Below are 22,080 nucleotides of genomic sequence, written 5' to 3' on the forward strand. Positions count from 1 at the left end.
TAAGCGAATGTTTACAGCAGTTTATGCAGCTTGAAAACGACTAACCTTTCTTCGCATGGATGTCTAATAATTTGCTATCGCAATCAATTCTTCGCCTCTATGGCGAAACTGACAATTTTTTTTTTGGTTAGCGTGTTCAGCTTTATATAACTAGTTCATTGTGGTTGTCTAGTTTCAATGTTGTTATTTGTGCTACAATATGGCCTTCTTGTGTGGGCCCTTTTTAGGACTGCAGTATTCTTGTAAACAAAGAAGTGAGTCAATACCTAGCTAGCTAGCTAGCTAGCTAGCTAGCTAGATAGATAGATAGATAGATAGATAGATAGATAGATAGATAGATAGATAGATAGATAGATAGATAGATAGATAGATAGATAGATAGATAGATAGATAGATAGATAGATAGATAGATAGATAGATAGATAGATAGATAGATAGACAGACAGACAGACAGACAGACAGACAGACAGACAGACAGACAGACAGACAGACAGACAGACAGACAGACAGACAGAGACAGACACAGACAGACAGACAGACAGACAGACAGACAGACAGACAGACAGACAGACAGACAGACAGACAGACAGACAGACAGACAGATACTGCACCTCGTACTAAAAACTTGGAGGATGCTTAAGCTTCGCCTTTATGAATGGAACGCGATAGCATTCAAAGATCCCTGTCTGCTTCTCACGCTTCCAGGCAATTGCAGCTTATGTGACCGTAATGTTTACTGGAAACGCTGGCGGCGAACGCAATGTACGAAGGCGACCTTTCTGATAGAAACCCGGCCTCTTGCGTGATCAGATCCCGGAGGTAGTGCAAAGCCGCGCAAAAAGAATGACGCCTTTTTCAGGTTTCTGTTATTGTTTCGCACTTCTAATATTTAAATTTGAGAAGACGACATAAAAGGTATGCGCTGCCGGTGTTTTGTTTCATGGCATTTGCTTGTAGGCCGTTATTCTAAAAAATTCCGAGCAATAACTTCAAGAATGTAAAACGAGGTAGGAGCAACCTTAGTGATAAAAAGATGTGGTAACGTAACGCGCAGGTATCGCGCGTCATGTAGCAAGGCCTGGCATATACATATACCTAAATATGTACGCAAGTTTTCGCTCACGGACAACTCCGCCGACGCCGACACCGGATCTTCTGCGACACGGGGCGGGGCCCCTTAACAATATCGCGTTAAAATACGCCGATTTCATAACGCGCGAACATTATGCGTCCTTCCCCTTCGATTGCGGGGTGAAACGCGTCGTCACTTTGTCTCTCCCTTCGGCGGAGAAATTTCCCGCGATTTCGAGAGTAGACACGAATGTCCTCGTACGTGAAGTAGGCCTCCGGCGGTGTCCGCGATGCGTTGATGCAGTACGTGCCACTCGGCTGCGCCAGCGCCTCGCTCTCGTTGACGGCAGGCTGGACGAGCAGCTGTACGTACTTGCAACGAAGCTGCATGCCGACGAGATGTATGCAAAAAACGCTCAAGCGAGCACGTCAGGGAGCTGGCATGCGGTTGTCGGTAGCTTTGCCTGTCTGTAATCTGTACCTGGCATTGGTGTTTTTTTTTGATGACTCATGCAACACGAAAAAAAAAGTTTTAAACGCTTCTCGGTTGCACATATTATTGGTTACATAAAAACCGGACACGCCGAACGGAGTAACGGCACTGATGTCGACGTCGTGTCACGCTGTGCGTAACAATCACGCGTTTGAAACATTTTTGTCTTGCATGAGCCATCAAGAGGAGAGTGTGACAAGTAATGACTATGTTACTGCGAACGCTTTCATTCAGGAAGTTGAGTAGAATGTCATCGCCATAAAATTAATGATTTCGTCTTCTCCTGTCAAAAGGTCCCGTGATGTCGCTACCAGCGTACTGCTGCTTGCCGTGTATGCCTTCGGTACGGCGGTATCCCGTAAACTATCAAACGCATATGAGCAGACTAATATTCGCTATTGGCCTTTCAGGTTAACGAAGTGATTGATCAGACACTTGACTGATTGATTAATTGATCAGTCAAATTATTGTTTATTTCTTCATTCAATTTGTGAGTGATTGGTTGATTCATTGATTCACTTTGAATGTTCCTATTCAAAGCACATTTTCGTAGAAACGTCTTACGCTAAAATTGTTTGTAAGAGCATTTTTCCGCAATCCTAATGCGAGACGTATCATTAGCGAAGTGTGTTAGCCAATGTCAGAAAGGACTTACAAATGAAAAACTTTCTGTATTTGTGCCCAGCTGACTTGAATTTATTTATTTATTTTATTTATACATACTGCAGCGTAATTTACGCTATAGCAGGAGTGGGTTGAGAAAAGGTACAGAAAGTGCATTGGAGTATACAGCGGTAAACACATGTGAACACTTTTACAAAAGAGCACTGATGAGAGAAAAATACACAAGAAGTTATTGCAAATGCTGCCGGGCATGGGTGAGCACGATTATGCATCTAGGATGGCGGTTGCAAAAATTCGGGATGAGCATGAGCGAATGGACCCAGGTAATGAATTCCAGTCTTCGATTGAGCGGGGAAAAAAGCTGAATTTGAACATGTTAGTACGTGCGTAGTAGGGTATCAAGTTTAGGTCATGATGTCTTCGCGTTGATGATCCTGGCGCGAAGTTAATGTAATTATCATTTGAGAGCCTAACCAAAGAATTGACAATGCAATGCAAGAATTTTAATGATTCGACACGGCGACGAGAAGAGAGCGTGTTTAGGTTCAAGGAAGAAAGTGTTGAACAGGGCGAATAGTCGCGATCGTAACGATGACATATAAATCGCACAGCTTTTTTCTGTATTGCTTCTAGCTTATTAATCTCTAACTGCTTATGCGGGCTCCAAACTACAGATGCATAATCAAGAACAGGGCGGATTAGGGATTTATACATTAGTAACTTTGTGTCTTTAGGAGATCGGGTTAGCGTTCGCCTCAAGTAACCTAATTTTTTTAGTGCTTTAATACATATGTAATCAATGTGTTTAGACCATGACATGTTATGCGTGAAAATGACACCAAGATACTTATACTCAGAAACCTTATCTACAGCACGGCCATTGTAACTAAAAAGGGAGGGAAATGATTTGTTGCAGAAAGAGATCAGAACGGTTTTATTGAAAGTAATGCTCATTTTCCAAGTGTTACACCAATCGCAAAACATAGAAAACGATTCTTGAAGGCGATAATGATAATTAGAAGAGTTAATCACTTCATATAGAACGCAGTCGTCAGCATAAAAATGGATGTTAGAAGAGCAGTGATGTGGCAAATCGTTTATATATAATAAAAAAAAAGAAGCGGCCCTAGGACGGAGCCTTGGTGCACACCTGATGTCACATCAACAGTAGCGGAGTCAGTCGAACTGTAAAAGACGAACTTGGAACGAAATGAAAGAAAGCTCAAAATTCAGTTAACTAAATGAGAATTATTCAGTACAGCATTAAGTTTAGCAATAAGTTCACAATGTAAAACGGTGTCAAATGATGTCTTCGAGAAATCTATAAAAATGGCATCAGCCTGGTTGCCTACAACAAGGTTAAATGAAATGTCATGCGTGAACCCAGCTAGCTGCGTTAACATGCTAAAACCGCCCCTAAACCCATGTTGCATGTTAAACAGTAAATTATTTGATTCCAGAAAGCGCGTGATGTGCTTATGAAGGACGTATTCCAGCATTTTGCATGACTGTGACGTCAGTCAAATTGGCCTGTAGTTCGACAAACACTGCTTATCTCCAGATTTATAAAGAGGGAGCACTTTGGCTAACTTCCATTAAGAAGGTACAGTAGCGGATGAAAAGGACTTTCTGAATATGAGTGACAGATATTTCGATGACCACAACGAATAACGTACAAGGAACGCGTTGTGTATCCCGTCCGGACCGGTGCATTTCTTAACATCCATGTTTAATATAAGGTTGAGGATGCCTTCGCAGTTTATCTCAACGTCACTGATTGCTTCAGAAGAAACTATATTGGTAAGTGTCGGGATAAAGTTGTTATCGGAAACAAACACGGACTGGAAATACCTGTAGAAAGCATCGGATATTACCGCCAGATCGTTGATGACGTCATTATCTATTCTGAAAGAAGTGGATGAAGCATCGCGAGGTAAAATAGAAGACCAAAATTTCGTGGGTTAGTTCTTAACAAATTGTGCAGGCGAACACGAAAAAAAAAAAAAGAAATCCTTGGTCTTTTGCAACTTAAGATTGATTTCTTTTTTTGCCTTAACAAATGACTGAGGAAGGGGGAGGGGAGGGGGAGGAGTGCTGATTGAGTAATTCATTGAAAGGCTTATTTGTTGAATGACTGATTTAATAACTTTTTCAATGAATGGGTAATTGCTTGACCGTTAGTTTCTTTACTCTTTCATTCCTAATGCTCCAGTCTAGCTGACGACCGACAGCATAGTTGGTCGATAGATTTACTGACCAATTCATTGATTTAATTGAATTTGTGAGCAGTTGAATGGCTGATTGTTTTATTAATTGACTGATTCATTCATTCATTCTTTCATTCTGAATGTTCCTGTTCAGCTGATTTGACTAACTGAATTGTCGCTCAATTTATTATTGACCGATTCACTGATTGAATCTGTGAGTGCGTGACTTATTTTTATAGGTTAGTTGTCTGATTTGATCATTCTAAACGTTTTTCTTAAGCTGACTTCACTGGCCGATTGACAAGTAGTTGTCACATATATTGGTCTGTTGATTAATTGAATTTTAAAATATCTGAATGAGTGAATAATATTCAATTGATTGATTGATTGATTGATTGATTGATTGATTGATTGATTGATTGATTGATTGATTGATTGATTGATTGATTGATTGATTGATTGATTGATTGATTGATTGATTGATTGATTGATTGATTGATTGATTGATTGATTGATTTTGTGCGTCGGATCCCTGTTCCAATGCTGCTCGACCCGATTCCGCAAGCGTTTCACTTCCGCTGTCAGCCGCTGTCAGCTTCTCGGCTTACGCTCGGTCAGGAGGGGTGGAGCGGGAGCCACGTACGAATTCGGTGCCCGGCGTGAAGCAGTCCGCGCTCCAGCTGTTCCTGCAGTTGCCCCACGGGACGCTCTGCGCGCTTCCGTAGAGCAGGAAGAACACCGCGTAGGTGACTCGCAAGGACTGGCAGGAGGCGAGCAGGAAGCAGTACCACACGGTCACGTAGCCGATGCCTGCTGCCGTACCCGAAACAGGTGGAGGCGTGAACAACGAGAGTTCGCACTTGTACAAGGTGCTCGAATCCGTCTGAAGGATCGCGCAGTCACGTGTTTGATGGAACGAGCTAAGCTATAGAGGTTCGATCCCGCCACCGGTCATGCATTCCTTTGTGGCAACACAGGTGGACTTTCACCGCCAAGAGAAAACTTGGCGTGCGATTAGCGCGCGCGAGCTCACCATAGTGTGCACGAAATAGCAACTTTTTTTATAGAGAATTACAAAGAATTACGGAAACGTTTTCTTTGATAAGAGAGTCATACAGATACTCCTAATCATACTCGTACAACTAAATTTTCTGCACGACTTTATAACGTCGCACGGAAGTGGCTAAAAGATACGAATTACGAGGTATACAAACGCTTCCTTTGATAAATGAGGCATACAGATGCTCCTAATTGTACTCGTACAATTACGCTTTCTACAGGGCTTTATAACGTGGCATGGAAGTGGCTAAAAGATACGCGGTATACACACAAGTGCGTCTGGTTGCGAGTCGGAAGTAGAAGTACACGTGATAACGCAATGTAAGCCAAACGTGGTCTAAATCATTGCACATCGTTTACAGGCTCAATTATAGGTACGAGAGAATTCACTCGCCGTCGCATGCTCGTGACGTCACGCTCGAGCAGCATTGCGCGTATAGAAGCCTCCCTATTGACACTTGCCATTGAGCAGGGGGAAGCATTTGTTGAGCCTGGTGACGCCGGAGCCGACGAACTGGCCCATCGCCAGCTCCAGGTAGAACACGGGCTGGGCCATCAACACGTAGATCACCATGCACGCCAACAGGAAGGACGCTGCGGCGACACGCGGTCAACCGGTTGATCGCGCTTCGAGGAAGCTGTTCGCTGAGCTTAGCTCGAGCACCACTCGTAGATGGTTTCTACAGAAATGCATGAAGTCACTGCCCATCGCGTGAAGAAGTATATAAGGACAGAGCATAATGTCGAAAATAAGAAATATAATTGAGCACAGTATGACTACCACACGAGTCATAAATTACTCCAGTTGCTTGCGTATACGGCAACCGGTTGTATGTGATACCGTAATTACTCGATTGTAACGTGCACTACAATAGGTATTGTTCAAGTATCCCTCCTCCCCCCCTCCTTTCCCTACTTTTTGATATGGGGGACACGATAACATTCTTCAGGCTGTTGTGATCGTGATAAGGAGGTCTCGAACAGCGACGACGATAGATGCCCGGGCCACCGAGTATTTGATGCAGTTAGCTTTTTTCTTTGCCCAAGTGATAAGAAATCCCTATTTATCTATCACTTAGGAAGAAAATCTAGGGATGGCGCAGTTAAAGAAATGAAAGGTCGAAGGTTTTTTTTTTTTTCCCTGTGCGACGGCTCTCACCTCCGTGCTCGGCCATCAGTGCGGGAAAGCGCCAGAAGCCGGAGACGCCCAGGCAGAAGCCGAAGCTCACGAGAAACGCGTCACGCCGGTTGCAGTGGAAGCGGCTGTCCGTCGTGGTCTTGGGAGACTGCGCCGTCTGGCTGTGTCAGAAGAACTTTAGTTTGGCCTAGTTGGTGTTTACCGCAAATATCATATTGACCGCAAACAAAGACGTCCGTGTCGTTTATGTGTTCTCTTCCGCTGTCCCCGTCTTTATTTGCGGTCAACATGATATGCAGTCTGGCAGTGTGTCGCGGCGGCATTGCGAAACGCTGACGTCACAATGTTTTGATGACGTCACAACGTTGCAAGCAGCTACAGAGTGCGCGATACGCGCGACGTGAGTCGCGGACCCCTGATGAGCGAGACCAAGAGCTCCTAGAGTTTACGTCGGGGCTTTCATATCGCGTGGTACTTTCGTAGATGAGAAGACGTCGCTTATAAGCTCCCGCCATCTAAAGCTGCAAGTCTGCGGCACATGACGTGCGTATATCGCGAGCACGTGAGTCTTGATGGTGACGTCGGGCTACGTAGATGGTTTCAAGTTTGAAACACAGCGCAAGGACAGCAGAGGGGACAGAAGAGAGAACAGAGCGCTTGTTCGCTCTTCTGCCCCCTCTGCTGTCCTTGCGCTGTATTTTTTTTTTCAGACCTTAAAGCATGTTTTACCAGCAAACCCAACCCTACAAACTTCTTACGTAGATGGCATGTCACGTGGGGAACAGGTGTGTGCGTTATCTATAGCACATGTCGGTATAGCGCCCGCCTCCTCACCAGGTGTCAACGGGTTAACGATAACGTCAGCGATTATAGCGAGAACCTGCTGCAGTAGACGCCATGTTCTCACCCCCCGCCCGGCACCTCCCTCTCCCCACCTTCACTCATGCGAATGATCTCGATGGGCGTTGTACAGCGCGCTTGGCCTCGATAACGGTATAAAAGCCTGATACCAGCACACTGCCCTCTGCGAGCTGACTACGGTTCTAGATGGCCGGAGATGACCTTGGCGAAAAGCGTTACGGCGCCCTGTACTAAGCGGCGCACCTGAACGTATCGCTACTGGCGATATCCATCCATCCAGCCCACGAGAATTAATCGGCCGCTGCTCACTGCTCTCCCGGATCGGCGGCGAGCGGCATGCCGCAAGATATCGCCGCGAAACTCAATCGCTGATGATTGATGATTACTGGATGTTATAGGTGCAAGGGCCCGGTGTGGCCATAGAACCTCAAGGCAACGGCGATTAGCTGTTGTCGCGACTTCGAGGTTGAGAACGAGGGACGGACTCTTAGAGCGGACGAAGAGGTAACGAAAAGACTTGTACAATATGTACAGACAGAAGTTAGCGTACATGTAGCAATAAGAGTGCGCCAGACTGGCAGGGCGACTGGTGGCGATTCCCTCCGCTCACAATGGGCCACTTCTGCGTTAGATCCTTTTGGCGACCCACCGCGGGCAGGACCGAGGCGGGGTGGGTGCTGACGTCACACGCGTCACATTGCTTTTTTTCGTGACGGGAGAACTATTGGGGGCTGCGTACCGCCGGACTCCAAAGGAAGGGGTCAGCGGTTCCGTGGAACTTTGAACCAGTGGATTAGTCTTCGTGCTGCGTGCCGCCGGACTCCTCAGTTCAACCCGCGGGAAAGGGTCGGCAGTTTCGTGGAACATTTAAGCTTGTCGATGAACGTTTGACACCCAGTACAAGGGCAAACACTTCATAAGAACGCGGGGGGGGAGGGGGGGAGCAAGGAGCGCCCGTCGCATCGGTGGTAGGTGTGTAGTGTGCCACAATACTGTCAATGGTGCATGGACTGTGAATTTTGAAGGGTAGATGTTACACCAATGTATATAGGCTTGAAAAAACATGTACGGTGCGCAAAATATATATGCATTAAGGATATGTGATGAACGAGAAGGAAGGGGGTTAACCGAGTGGCCCGATTTTTTATTAATCTTATCATAAGAAGCCAGCAAACAAAGACACCAGGGACAACACAGGGGAAATTACTTCTACTTACTAACTGTATTAAAGAAATTGTAAAGCTTTATAATTTCTTTAATACAATTAGTAAGAACTAATTTATCCTGTGTTGTCCTTGGTGTATTTGTTTGTTGGCTTCTTATAATAAGGCTATATATGTGAATGACACGTGAGGTATCAGACGTGATAATGGTTATGATAAACAGGGTGTTTGATAAACAGGTTATGATAAACAGGGTGTTTCAACGAACACTTTCAGAACTCTTTAAAGGTTGTCGGTAACAGATATCACATTCTGGTTCATGAGCTGGTCTACTCGAAGAGGCGGATACTACTTGCAAAAAATTTGAAACGCATAATCGTCTAATTAACAGAAAATCACTAATTTAGTTTGTAACTGATTACGTTACGGCCCATATTGCAATTTACAAATTCTAGCCGTGGAGTTCGCAAGGCGGATCGACTTGGAACTAATTCTGAGGACGACGCCAGTTTCGAGATAATCATGCCCGAACTTTGCGTAGAAATGCATCGGCGTTCCAGTTACTTTCTTATCAAAACGTCGTCTTATGCATTTAAGCACACAAGTAACCGGAACTGCAATGCAGTGCTCCGCAAAGTTCGGGAACTTATATCTCGAAACTGGTGTCGTCCTGAGAACTCGTTCCAAGTGGACCCACCTTGCGAACTCCGAGGCTAGAACTTGTAAATTGCAATGCGGGCCATAAGTTTAGTTAAAAACTTGATTAGCGATTTTTGTTGATTAGTCGATTATTCGCTTCAATTGTAACGGCAAGTAGTGCCCGCCTCTTCGAGTAGACCACTTCATGAACTATGACTGAGCTGTCTGCCACATAAGACTTCTAAATTTTTTTGACACTGTTCGCTGAAACACCCTGTGTACAAAAGGTGACGTCGTTCCCGCGCCACGCGTTCGATCGCTTGCGACAAGCCGCGCGCGTTCTTTTTTTTTTTTTCGATGTTGCGGACGCAACTTTAGACAGCCTCTCGAAGCGCTAGTACTCAAACATGGCGGCCACGATGAGGCCAATGTCAAAAAATCTGGAGGATGCTTAAGCTTCGCCTTTGAGAGTGGAACGCGATAGCGTTCACAGGTCCCTTACTGCTTTTCATGCTCCCCGGCAACTGCAGCTTACGTAACCGTAACGTTCACCGGGATACGCTGGCTGCGAACGCTATGCACGAAGGCGCGCTTTCCGGTAAGAACGCTGCTTCTTGCGTGGGGTCGATCCCCTGCTGTTTCGCACTTTGTTATATTTCAGTCCGAGAAGGAGCTACCATAAAGGACATGCGCTTTAGGTGTTTTCTTTTTCATTAGATTTGTTTGAGGGCTGCCCATCTCAAAATTCCGAGGAATAACTTCTAAAGAATGAAAGATAAGGTATGAGAAACTTTGGTGGTAGAAAAGTGGTCGGGTATGCGTAGTACGGAATTTGGGTCGAAATTCTGTCTTTTTTTTCCGCTGAAGCGAAGTCAGACGCCGGATTTTCTGCTACACGGGCTCCTTAACGCTTTCACGTTAAAGTCATCTACGCAGGTGTTCGCCTGCGTGTATACCTGAACATGTGCGGCGGCCTCCAGAATTCGCTGGACGGCGCCTCCTGGTGGGAGGCGGACCACCTGGGGGAGGCGGCTTCTTCGCCCAGCGACAATCTCCCCGCGGCAGCGGCCGCCTCGTCGGCCCACACGTTGCGAACGTTGATCAGCATGCTGGGCTCGCGCGTCGGGCGTGGCGACAGCGCCGATAGAGCTGGCGTCCCGACATCGGTGGCCTCTGCGTTCACCGAATCGTCATCGTCGAGTAACATCACTCGATCGAGGGACTGACGTCACTCATCGAGTCACTCGACGGAGTGACCGAAAAATAATTGTTTGATTGAGCGATTCACTGCACTGTAAAATAATTTACACCCTTAAAAGTGAAAAAGAGTGTAAACGTGTCTATACAGCTCACACCCTAGGGCGTAAGTTATACAATCACACCCGTAAGGGTATCATAAGAAGCCAACAAACACTGACACCAAGGACAACATAGGGGAAATTGCTCGTGCTTTATAAATGAAATAAGGAAACGATAAATTAATGGACATGAAAGTGGATGAAGAAACAACTTGCCGCAGGTGGGGACCGAACCCAGAACCTCCGCATTTCGCGTGCGATGCTCTACCAATTGAGCTGCCGCGGCGCCGTTTCCCCATCCATTTTCTTGGGTATTTATGTGTTTCCTAGTAGAACCCTGGGAGTGTTAGCCAGCGCACCACTCACAGACCTTGGCGGCGGACGTGGAACGTCCTTTCTGCCGCAGGTGTCACGAGAACGTGATCTCTATGGGTGAAGGCGGCCGGTCAATAAACCCACACATGCTACCTGAAGGCAATAATGTTGCCGCATTCACTATATCTAACACCATAAGGGTGTATGATATAGATACATTTACGCCCTTTTTCACTTTTAAGGGCGTAAATTATTTCACAGTGTGGTTGTTTCGTGAACAAGAAAAGAACTACGCAGGCCTAGCGCGCACGTCAGAAGCAATGCTTTAGTGTCACCCACCGTGGCAGCTCGCGGTGGCCATATATGACGTTGTGCTGCTGATAACGAGGTCGCGGGTTCGACGTCCGCGCCTACCCCCCCCCCCCCCCACTCCGCTGCGAGGTCCGCAGTTCCATGGGAGCAGAACCCAGAAACATTTGTGCACCGAGCGTTGAGTACAAGTTAAAAAAAAATACCCGGGTGGTAAAAAATTATTCCCCACTAGAGCCTATTTCATTAGCGGATCGGCGTTATTGCAAGTAAAACCCCGGAAAAAAATTAAAGCGTTTAAGAATCCCGGGTGTTCAAAATTAACCTGGATTCCCCCGTTAAACCTGATGATCGGGTCGTGGTTCTGGCACGTAAGGTCCAAGAATTATGCCCGACTTACATATGAACACACAGCTTACGCAAATTGTTGCAATGTTTCCGAGAATTCCGAGAGTTTTCGAGAAAATAAGGAATATTTACATATGTTTTCCTTTTTTTTTTTTGACACTCTTAATGCTAAGCCGTTAACTTAACTGGAATACCTGCACTGTCTTTTCACCGGCGCTCTTGAACATGTAATGTCTGCACTTCGTTTACCAGCTGTTTCCATCCAGTTATACTGTCTGTCTGCGGAAACTAAGTCAAGAGTTGTTAGTCTAACGCCCCTGTCGACGTCTTCCTTCGCTGAGCGAGCGCGCTCATCTCACCCTCTGTGGCTGGCGACGTCAAGTTTCTTGGGTGCGGGCTTCCCTTGCGCGACTGCGAAGATGCGTGCGCGCTCCCTGGCGATTGCCCATCCCGTCCACCGGACTGCTCGTCGCCTTTCGGCGTCGCGGCTTCCTGCGGGAAAGTTTCAACTGGATTGCAGCTTGGTCGCTTTCTCACTTGAGCCCGTCCCATCATCGGCGAGTAGCGGAACAACAAGCGGGAGTGTATATAGTGACGACCTGGTATAGTACAGTGCGCAATGTCTTTGCTGACAGTAATCCAGTTCACTGTTTTTGTAGCTATAGGCACTGCGCCGTCCCGGGTGCCATCCGCAAGCACAACCGCGGCTAGCGCTCCCGAAAAGTGTCCTTTATAGGCTGTTGCAATTACAACGTTTAGGCGCACCAGTAGCCGAAAGGGGCAGTTCAGGACTCGCTCGCTCGCTCACTTCATTGATTGATTGATTGATTGATTGATTGATTGATTGATTGATTGATTGATTGATTGATTGATTGATTGATTGATTGATTGATTGATTGCGACTGACTGACTGACTGACTGACTGACTGACTGACTGACTGACTGACTGACTGACTGACTGACTGACTGACTGACTTAGTGATTGATTTCGAGCATATGTCTTTGGTTCAATCCCTGGCCGTGGCGTCTGCGATACAATGAATACAATGGTATAGGGCATGCAAAAATACTGTTCTACTTAGATACAAAATTAACAACCTTAAGAGGCCAATGATGAAGACGACTCTACAGCTACAACGTCCCTCATACTCACTGCGTTTCTCCGAGGCACTCAATCTCCGAATAAACGTGAGAAACGCGGCATAAATGCCAAATGCACCAATAATGCTCGCCACGACATCCGTCCGCCGTCATAAGTTCATACCGCGCTCTGTGAAACGAGATTGAAGCACTTCTAGAGTGAAAAGGTTTAATTTAGGTCTTCGACCTAAATTACCGGCTCACTCGTACTGGAATAAGGACGGCACCAAAAACAGCTCTCGTGATGGGCCCAAATGTTATCCTTACCGACGTCTAGTGTTTACTGCTGCCAACCCACGTCCCCGCTCAATTAGTAGTTGTTGCCTTTAGGCTGTATTGGTAGGACCTCCCATTTTCGAGACGTTGTCATGGCCTTCCCCAGTATCCTACCTTGCCGGTGGGTCTCATGCGTCCGGTTTGGTCGCTGTTCGATGAGCTGCAGGCCGGGTAACGTTGGAGAGAATGTCTTGCCGACGCGGCTCGGGAAAAGATTGATGACGGCCACCTACGGGCGTTGCCTTCTTCTTCTTCTGGGTCGCGCGTGAAGCTGAACGTGCTTTGAACACCCTGCGCCAGCCAGACGGCGCCACAACACTTTCAGTTCTTTTTTGCGGTTATGCTTTTTTTTTCTTTCATTTTGCCGTTCTTCTAGGGGTGCGTGAATCACTCGAAATTTCGAATACGAATGGAATGGTCCTTGCTATTCAATCTGTGTTCAGTTCGAGAATAATTATAACTATTCGAAATTGTCGAATATTCGCTTCCTCCGTGTACGTGGGGGATGACGACGCCTATTGGACTTTCAAAGGAGACAGAACGATGAACGCGAGGGTTGTTCCAAATGGTTCGGCTGCAGGGAAGCGGCGCTTGCGGCGCGTCAGTCCCAGTTTTTGGACGAACGGCATTGCGCAGATAACTTCTACTCGATAATTTTGAGTTCACTTGCGATAGCCACTGAACCCCAGTGGCGGCTGAAGTCACAGTTACACTTCACTGTTCTCTATTATTCCCACCGTGTGAGAGATATTACAGCGCTAAACGTTCCTCTAGCAATCGTAGTGCGAAGTCATCTATCTGTATCCACCGTGTGTCACCTAGCTCCAGCGCCCCAATATGTTTTCCGCTCTAAATGAGGTACGTGGTTGTACGGTCCAGTTGTAATTACTTCTCCTTTGAACATACTTCACTTATCACCGCTGGGTCAGCCGCTAATTATGTCTAAACCGCGTTTCTATGCAACTTTGTAACAAACAGAATTGAATGAAGACTCCCGCCAGTGTAGAAGTGGTACTCTTTAAACACTGCCGGGGAAGTACTGTGTTATTCCCAATTGACAGCCCTTGAGCAAAACGCCCGGCTTTAGTTGTTCTTTCTCTCTTAGAACATGACGAACAAGGCAGACGACAGGGGCATGAGATAAACACATAGTACCGACGCACTGTCTGTACAACTATTTTATTGCGATTCCTGTGGGGGTATATTCCCTCAGTCACAAATTATGTGATAGATGTCGACAAACGTATCAGTTTGATAATGTTCTTCCAAGACTGCAGAATCCCCTGAAGAAAAAGCTGAGGCAGCAGTATGACGCTGTGCGTGTTTGCTAGTGAACACCCTTATTGAACAGTGATCAGATACCGATTTCGTGCGCAACCCCTGATGTCGCACTTACGTCATAAAAAGACTGACTCACAGGTTCAAGGCACATGCACAAATTAGTCAGTGACTGCAAGCATTACGAGAAGGAGAAAGCGATTTTCTGGCATTTGCTTACGTAATACAGCGCCTGTCACTCTAAGGCAAAAGAGAGTCGAAAAGGTTTGGGGTTCATCCCTTTAAGGCGAAATTGCGCTTTCGGAGCCAATAATCCCTTTTGGGATTAACAGCGCCAGGATTAACAGTTCGCCCCCATGTAGTTGCGCCTCAATAGACATAGTTTAGTCCTGTCTTGCACCTAACCATACAGACGGCTAGTCCGAACAGATTCACTAGAAGGATAATCCATTTATCCCGAGCTTAGATGTTCTGTTCATCCCCACGGATAAAATGTAAGTTTTCCGAAATAACGCCCTCAAGAGTGACGACCGTTCCGTCCTACACCACTCCATATCGCGGGCTAAATTGATATTTCCACTTTACTTGAAGGTCTGCTAGCAATATATGCTAAGTGCTTTACTACCTTGGCTGACACGGCACCAAAGTGCGGGAAAAGTGATTGAAAATGACGCGAAACGTTTTTATTTCTCTCTGTTTATTTACATGCGATACCACACAAAAGATCCCTGAAAAGAAAACGAAATCTGGGCAAATAAACAATGTATGCACAAAAAAAAGGAACACAAGAAATGTGCCCCTTCAAACAGAAATCTTCTACATTATTCAAGACATGCTTTCAACAATAAAAGTGCAACACGGGCCCGTGGTAAAGGGCATGCACCCCTTGGTACGACTATTAATTTACCGATGACCTCCAGCGTCTTCTGTTCTCCTTTAGTGCAGAAAGTTTGGAATTCTCATCACATGGCGAGCAACGTAGCCATCGCATCAGATAGTCGTCTCTCCCGTTTCTGAAGCTACTCCGAATAGACGAGAAAATGCTTGCCATTCTATCCGTCAGCGTACTGCACATTTGGCACATTGTACACAATGTCCCAGCCCCTTCAAGAAAGAAATTGCGAACCATTAGTGACACACTGTGTAACATACATTGAAATCAAGAGAAACTAGCGAGACGTGACGATACACCTGCAAGTATGATATACCGGCATGTGAAAATATGTAGGAGAAACATAAAAGCATAAGGCCCAAAGCATTTCTAAGTACTACAGCAGTTGATGTGCTGCACTTACTGAAAAGATTCTGACAAGACTCAAGGAAATGTGTCAAATTACTGCTATCGCTGTGCGAGCCTTGACGACTAAACAGAGCATGTCGACCACGCTCAGTAAAGGCGAGAAAGTGTGAAACTGTGCGTCTCACTGCGATATGTTCGGCGAGCTTGTTGTGTACTTAATTTGGCACAGAGTCACCAGAATGTAACTTGCGTATACCACAGTTGTTCGTACCGAAAGCCAGTCCGCACATACAATCACGATACGTTCGGCCACACTATAGGCACGGCCACCGCATCTAAGTTGTTTACGCTGCATGCTATCGTCGAGGGCGGACACTGCGTTTGTATATGTAGCTTAAAGAATTGAACGCAAATAACTTACCTTGCTCGCAATGCGTCACCGAAGACGGCCATATTGCCAGGGGAAACACAAAGTCCGCTTTATACAAAGGACGCAGCAGTCTACAGCACGGCACAAAGTGCAATGCCAGGACAAAATAAACTCTACTGTTCTAAGTGCAAGGAGACTCTGCGAACGCGCACAATCGCTACTAATTGCAACGGTTCAGCCTGTATAGGCTGTCAAATCGAAACGCGCTAGGCGTCTCAACTCGCTGAAGGCTAACCCGCGATAAATTCACAAGGGCGTTCATGCGGCCGCTTGTCGAAGCATGCCTCGGTGGCGCTATGGGTTTCTATCCTAGAGGTCCCGTCTTCAAATCCTTCCATCGGCCAATTAAAAAAAAAAGTTTATTTATTTACTACGCAGTACTTTGTTGAAGATGACGAGTTTACGAAGTCACGAGGCCGTTTGAAGCCAGAAGGACGAAGTTTAGGTAAATCCATTTACTTCCCCATCATTCCCATGCTGGCTGAACGGCCTTGCTTGCAGCTCCCGTAGACACTAGCGCCAAAGTTCCCTCTAGTAATTATTGCATGGAACTCTATGACGCCTCCAACTGCTACTATAAGCCTAGTGCGCGTAAATACATATAGCGTTCCTGCTTCTTCCAGCTTTCTCCGCACACCCCACCTTGGTTCATACATAGTGTTCCGAGCGGAACGGACATATCACTTCGAGCTGTGCAAAAACTGGCAGTTTTCCGTCTCTCTCATCTCGTACGTCACTGAGGCGTGACGCTTGCATCGCCGGAGGCGGTGCTCCTCATCCCGCCGGCGTTGTGAGACGCCTGGTAGTGGCCAGGGCATTGTTTATGGTGCGCAGCTGCAGTTTCCTCGCGTGCCGTGTCGAGCCAACGCGCGGCCCCCGCGTGTTCTTAGAACACCGTGTGGCGTGCTTCAGTGCTACGCTAAATATTGCTTTATCGCTTTCGACGTATCGCCTTTCGGGCGAAACCGTCCGATTTCATTCTTGTGCACCATAGGACAGAAATATCAAAAGCGAGGAGCGTACGCCAGAGTGTATACCGTGAATAGTAAGATATCTAAGAGAAAGATGACAGCGTTCGCGGAATAAAGAATCAATTGGTAGTCGACGCATCCGTCTAGATTGAGTATAGAGGGCGTCCCAGCTAACGTCAGCCAAGCGCTTAAAAGAAGAAAAAGATAGTTACAAATTACGATGCGGGATACGATTTTAAGGGCCACGCTGTTCGGTGACGACAGAACACCGTAGCTCTTACAATTGCATGTTGCGTCGCGTTTCTGTATTCCTTTTTCGTTGTTGTTGTTTAAAGGCTTGGATACCGTTAGCTGGAACACACGGCATGTATTGTCCCGTCGTGTGTACTCTGTCGGCAGTGTCATACCACAACCAACCATTCCCGCCTCGAACTGTCGTGCTGCTCCTTGTTCCTTCTGTCAGGTGTCCTCCTTTCGAGCCCCACGATATGCTTCGTCGTTTCGCTAATCGATTATTACGCCCTACGTGCGCGCGCGTGGGAACCTCCACTAGATATGACGAGGTGGAAGTGCGTTCCGGGCAGCCTGATAGGTGTGCGTCTCTCGCAGCCGCTATATGCAATCGACGCCACTCCAGAACGCGCGCTTCGCAGCTGATAAGGCAATCTCTTATCTGCCGACCCATAAACGTGACCGGACGCGCGAAATACCGTACGGCGAGGACCGCAGGTGACGCATGTCACAGCTGCCCGACACACCGCACTCCCGTCCTGCTCCGCCAACTGCTACACGGTAGGTTCCCGTTCCGTCAGTTCCTTATTCGCGCATAACGAGCTCACTTGTCAAAACAACGCTGCTGTTGTCTTATCCAAAGGTTTAGACGCTCAAAGAATTAGCGGGGAGGGAACGCAATTTGTATTTTATCATTAGTTGTGGAACTTCAAGAAGTGACACGCCAGCAGTAACTCAGTGGCTATGGCCTTGAGCTGATGTGCGTGAGGTCGTGAGTTCGATCCCGACAGCGGCGGCCACATTCCCGATGTGGGTGAAATGCAAAAAAAAAAACCCACTCGTGTACCACGAATGAGCTGGCCGTTAAAGAAGTGCAGGTGCAGAAAATTGCGACTGCTACTTTACTAAAGTCAAACTCAATTGGGGAGTTTAACGTCTCGAAACTACCCAGTGGCCTGCGAAAGACGTGGAAGTCTCCGGATTAATCGTGACCACTTGTAGTTTTTTGACGTGCACCCAAGGCTCGGAACAAGACCGTTTTCTTTTCTTTTCTTTCTTTTTTTTTTTGTAGTCCGCGCCCCCTCTCTGAAATGCAGCCGCTGATGCCATGGGACTCGAACCTCTAACTTCGCGCTCAGCAGCAGAGCGTCATAGCCACTGAATCTCCGTGGGGGATATTTTGCTTCAGTCACGTCATGTTATCATGTCACGAAACATGGAGTATTCGTATTAAGCATTTTTACTTATGTGCAGCGAACGCGTAAACTGCTTGATCCGCTTCCAAGTTATATCGTTTCCGTTACTTGGCCTGCAATAATAGCCGTTTGCAAAATATCCGATTCGTCTTTATTTTACGAAGTAAAAACAAATAAAAGCAACGTTCGCTCTAGCTACCGCGTTTTTCTATTTAATCTGCTAAGCAAAGCATTTCATGCATATACAAGCATTCGCTCTGCTTTTTTTTTTTTTGTTCACTGTTCTCTCCGGGCATGCGGTTCTCTTTTGACGTCGTGTTGACAGGGACTTGTGATCCCGAGTGGTAATAAATATATCTGAACGTTTCTGTTATAATGTTTGCCTTTGGCAGTCTCAAGTACCATATTACGGCGACATCTCGAGCTGAGGTGCAGAACATCCCACGCATATTTTGCGTTGCCGGAAGAACTATTCTTTCTTTTTTTTATGCAGCGCACCAGTCAACGCGCACCTACTTCGATTGTTATCGATATTAACTTGCCGGGGAATACGAGTGAGAACGCCTGACTGATTCAACGACACAAAAAAAAAATACAGACGAAAGACCACTTAATCAATAGCACAAGTGGTATGTTATATGTCTTGTTAGTATGTCATGAGCGAATATAAATTTAAAGACCAAGTTGGCAAAACTAAATGCTGTAGCCACTGAACAACTATGGTAGAGTGTCGCGAGCCCACTGCAAAACTGGATAGAAAATTGTGTTTATGAGTGCAGTGTTCTTCTGTGTATTATATCTTCTTTGTATATCACATGTTCTAGAATTCTGTGCTATTAACCATATTTGAAGAATGATTGAAGAGCAGAGCACCAAAGCTTAAAAAAAAGTTTCGTTTCAGCAGTGAAGATCATGAGTAATTAGGTAAATCAAAATTAAAGTAATTTACAGCGTCTACGCTTTCATAACAAAAGCAAGCTGTAGCTAGCGTTTTACTGCAAGGAAGAAACTGTTCAACACATCACAAGTTCGGTTGGCTGTGACGTCATCGAACCTATGTGAAATCCTTGTTGACGTTCCGTTACCTCTGCTATATCTAGACTGTACAATCAGAGCTCAAACATCGAACCAATTTTAACTTCAGTAACTCTCTGCAGTTTGCCTAAACGAGAGGTAAATTCTCTTATAAGCAAAGGCAGTAAGGGCACCGTAGAGGGGAGACCAGGCTAACGGATATGAATATGGCTATCTGATAGCCTGGGGCCGGATTCACCAAGCGTTTCATTCGTAAGATTTGTTTGGTATTTTCCGGTCACATTCACTAACAACATGTCCATAATCATGATTGGATGGCGTATGCGCTCTAGCGTAAGAACGTCCTTGTTAGTGTACCGCGGCCTGTTGCAAGGACAGCTGTAAGATAGAAACAGATGACTTTGTAGTAAATACCAAGGAGGACAGAGTTTACAGAAGGAAAAGTCGGACAGGTCACCTCTTGAAGCGAAGGTGAAGGACTAAAAAGGACCTTCGTACTATAAGTACTGGCCTAAGAAGGCGGCATCGTTCGATAACTGGGTCTGACAACCCATGCTGACGTCAAAGAGACCTTTTGAATGTCAAGATTCCGCACTGAGGTACACTTCACCCCTTCTCCCTTCTCCTAACCCAGTTCTTGTTTGGGTTTCGAACCATCGTTTAAATATATCGTTCGCTCTCGTTGTTGAGGTGTTTTTTTTTTCTTTTTTTCTTTTAGCTGTTACCAGATTTTCTTTTTTTATCCTCGCGACATGCAGCGCAATTCTACTTTTTGATCTGGGTTACTTTCACAGGCAGACATTGTTTGCACGTTAAATGAGAACTGATGTTTGACTAATTACCAAGCCTCGCTAAATAACGTTAAACTAACTGCTTTGTTTCCCACATTGCAATTTACGAATTGTATCCGATGACTTCGAAAGTCATGTTTACTTCAAATGAATTCTGAAGACGACAACAGTGTTGAGATATGAAATTCCAAAGTTTGCAGCGAAAAGCACTGATGTTTCTGCCATATTGTAGAGCTGCAATGCGTAAAGAAATGCATTTTGTTGAAGAAAGTAAGCTCAATGACAGCCCTCAACTCCAAACTGGTGCTACTTTCGAAGTGTGTTCCAAGTGGATCTGACTTGTGAAATCAGTGGCGTCAGTCCGTATATTGCAATACGGGGCGCTATCGTAATTAGTCAGAAAGTTTAATCGATGGAGATACTGTTAATTAGGCAATTAAGCATTTGAATGTCCAACATATTTCCATGACACGCTGTTTCTTGGCTAGCGACACCCTCTGACCGATTTTGAAGCTGTTTCACTTTAAAATTCTGTTGGCGGTAAAAAAAAAAAGAAAGACACCCCGTGTAAAACGCACTCAATTTCAGATGCAGCCGCTCGCCTCCTGGCAAAGCCTTTTCGCTCTTCTGTCTCTCTCGCTCTTCGACTACGGGAACTGCCAGCTGTACCGGCGGCTTCGTCTGGTGCCGCCCATGAACGCGACCGCCGTCTGCCCGAACGTGGCCTGGGCCGGCGTGGAGGGCTACGCCAGGACCGTCTGGTTCTTTCCGAACGGCAGCCGCGTCGTCAGCGGAGGGAGAACCGCCGTCGACGAAGCTCGCGGGGTGCTCGACGTCGTCGACCCGAGGAACGAGGACCTCGGAGTATACATGTGCGTCTCGCTCAGGGGCTCGGACACGGCCGAGGCGAACGCCACCCTGGCCTTCATGGAGATCTACAGCGCCCAGCGGAGGACGCTGGCGGAGAGGCTGTGGATCGGAGGCCTGGCCTCGCTGTGCGTGCTGGTCGCGGTCGCCTTCGTGGGCCTCGTGATGAAGTTCCGGTACCGACAGCCGCAGACCGACAAGCGGGCAGGAGCTCCCGCGGACGTGAGGGAGGGAGTCGTGAACAAGAGGTTCGAGACCGATGAGATGTCGACCGTTTTCTAAGCGTCTCCAGGGCTTCTCGGCTTAACCGACGAGGAGGACGACGTCGGGGGGTCGTGGATGTGTGGAGGAACGGCATTGCCAGTATGCTCGATATGTGACTTCTACGGGACATTCATTTTTATTTGTACTTTTTACGTCTTTAACCATATGTCGTAGGTGAGGCACATAATACTCGTTCTGTCTCTTTTTACCTGGGTCTCTGAAACAATTTTATATTTCCAGAAAACATAGAACAATTAATGATAACTTATTACGTGGTGAACAGCTCGATTCTCTTGCCTGTTTCATAGTGCTTTATTGTTTCGGTTTGCAGTGAACTGTACGTCGCTAGAAGTTCGTTATTTCCAATGTGAACAAGGAAAACACAAAACACACTGCAAAACAAAAGCGCCCGCTTACTTTGTTTACTTTCCTTGCGAAACATCGAAAATATGTGGCAGAAGCGCAAGATGCGAAACGTTTCTGGATTTAAGAGCTTTATTAGTATTTTGTACGTCCCAAGTGGAAATGCTGAGTGAACCACACTGCAGTCTAACGTATTCAATTCGTTATTACAGCGGAGGGTCACTTGTTTTGTGCTATTTCTGGGCAGCCACTTGCATAATTATCTTCCACTTCCTATGCAGATATACTATATATAACAAGACGTGATTATGCCCCCTCCCCCCCTCCTTCATTGAACATCTCACGGCGTGCTTTCACTTTGGCCTGTTGATGGCACAATAGCTTGCGCAGTTGGCCTTGCAGCACCTGTTATTGGCGCAGTCGCTGTCAGTGCTGCAGCTCGGCAGCATCTTCATCAGGGCGCATACGTGCTG

The 22,080-nt window shown here is 46.4% G+C and overlaps 2 protein-coding genes across 3 annotated transcripts in view; one reads left to right on the forward strand and one right to left on the reverse strand.

Moving 5' to 3' along the window:
- Positions 1–13,223, reverse strand: part of LOC142557436 (sodium-dependent dopamine transporter-like) — a 37,248-nt gene extending 24,025 nt beyond the window's left edge. The window contains exons 1-3 of one of the 2 annotated variants that reach the window (XM_075669283.1): positions 13,056–13,223; positions 11,885–12,017; positions 10,212–10,428 (exon numbers count right to left, since the gene is read on the reverse strand). In XM_075669283.1, the coding sequence (XP_075525398.1) occupies positions 10,212–10,428; positions 11,885–12,017; positions 13,056–13,073 (368 nt within the window). In that variant the 5' untranslated portion in view covers positions 13,074–13,223. The remainder of the gene's footprint in view (positions 1–10,211; positions 10,429–11,884; positions 12,018–13,055) is intronic. The other variant, XM_075669284.1, reaches the window with a different exon arrangement.
- Positions 13,224–17,549: 4,326 nt separating this feature from the next.
- The window catches only part of LOC142557437 (uncharacterized), a 6,197-nt gene continuing 1,666 nt past the window's right edge, over positions 17,550–22,080 (forward strand). The window contains exons 1-2 of the mRNA XM_075669285.1: positions 17,550–17,652; positions 20,702–22,080. The exon at positions 20,702–22,080 is cut by the window's right edge and continues 1,666 nt beyond it. Coding sequence (XP_075525400.1) covers positions 20,702–21,262 — 561 coding nt within the window. The 5' untranslated portion in view covers positions 17,550–17,652 and the 3' untranslated portion in view covers positions 21,263–22,080. The remainder of the gene's footprint in view (positions 17,653–20,701) is intronic.

Source organism: Dermacentor variabilis, chromosome 9 (genome assembly GCF_050947875.1).
Source record: "Dermacentor variabilis isolate Ectoservices chromosome 9, ASM5094787v1, whole genome shotgun sequence".
Classification (NCBI taxonomy): domain Eukaryota; kingdom Metazoa; phylum Arthropoda; class Arachnida; order Ixodida; family Ixodidae; genus Dermacentor; species Dermacentor variabilis.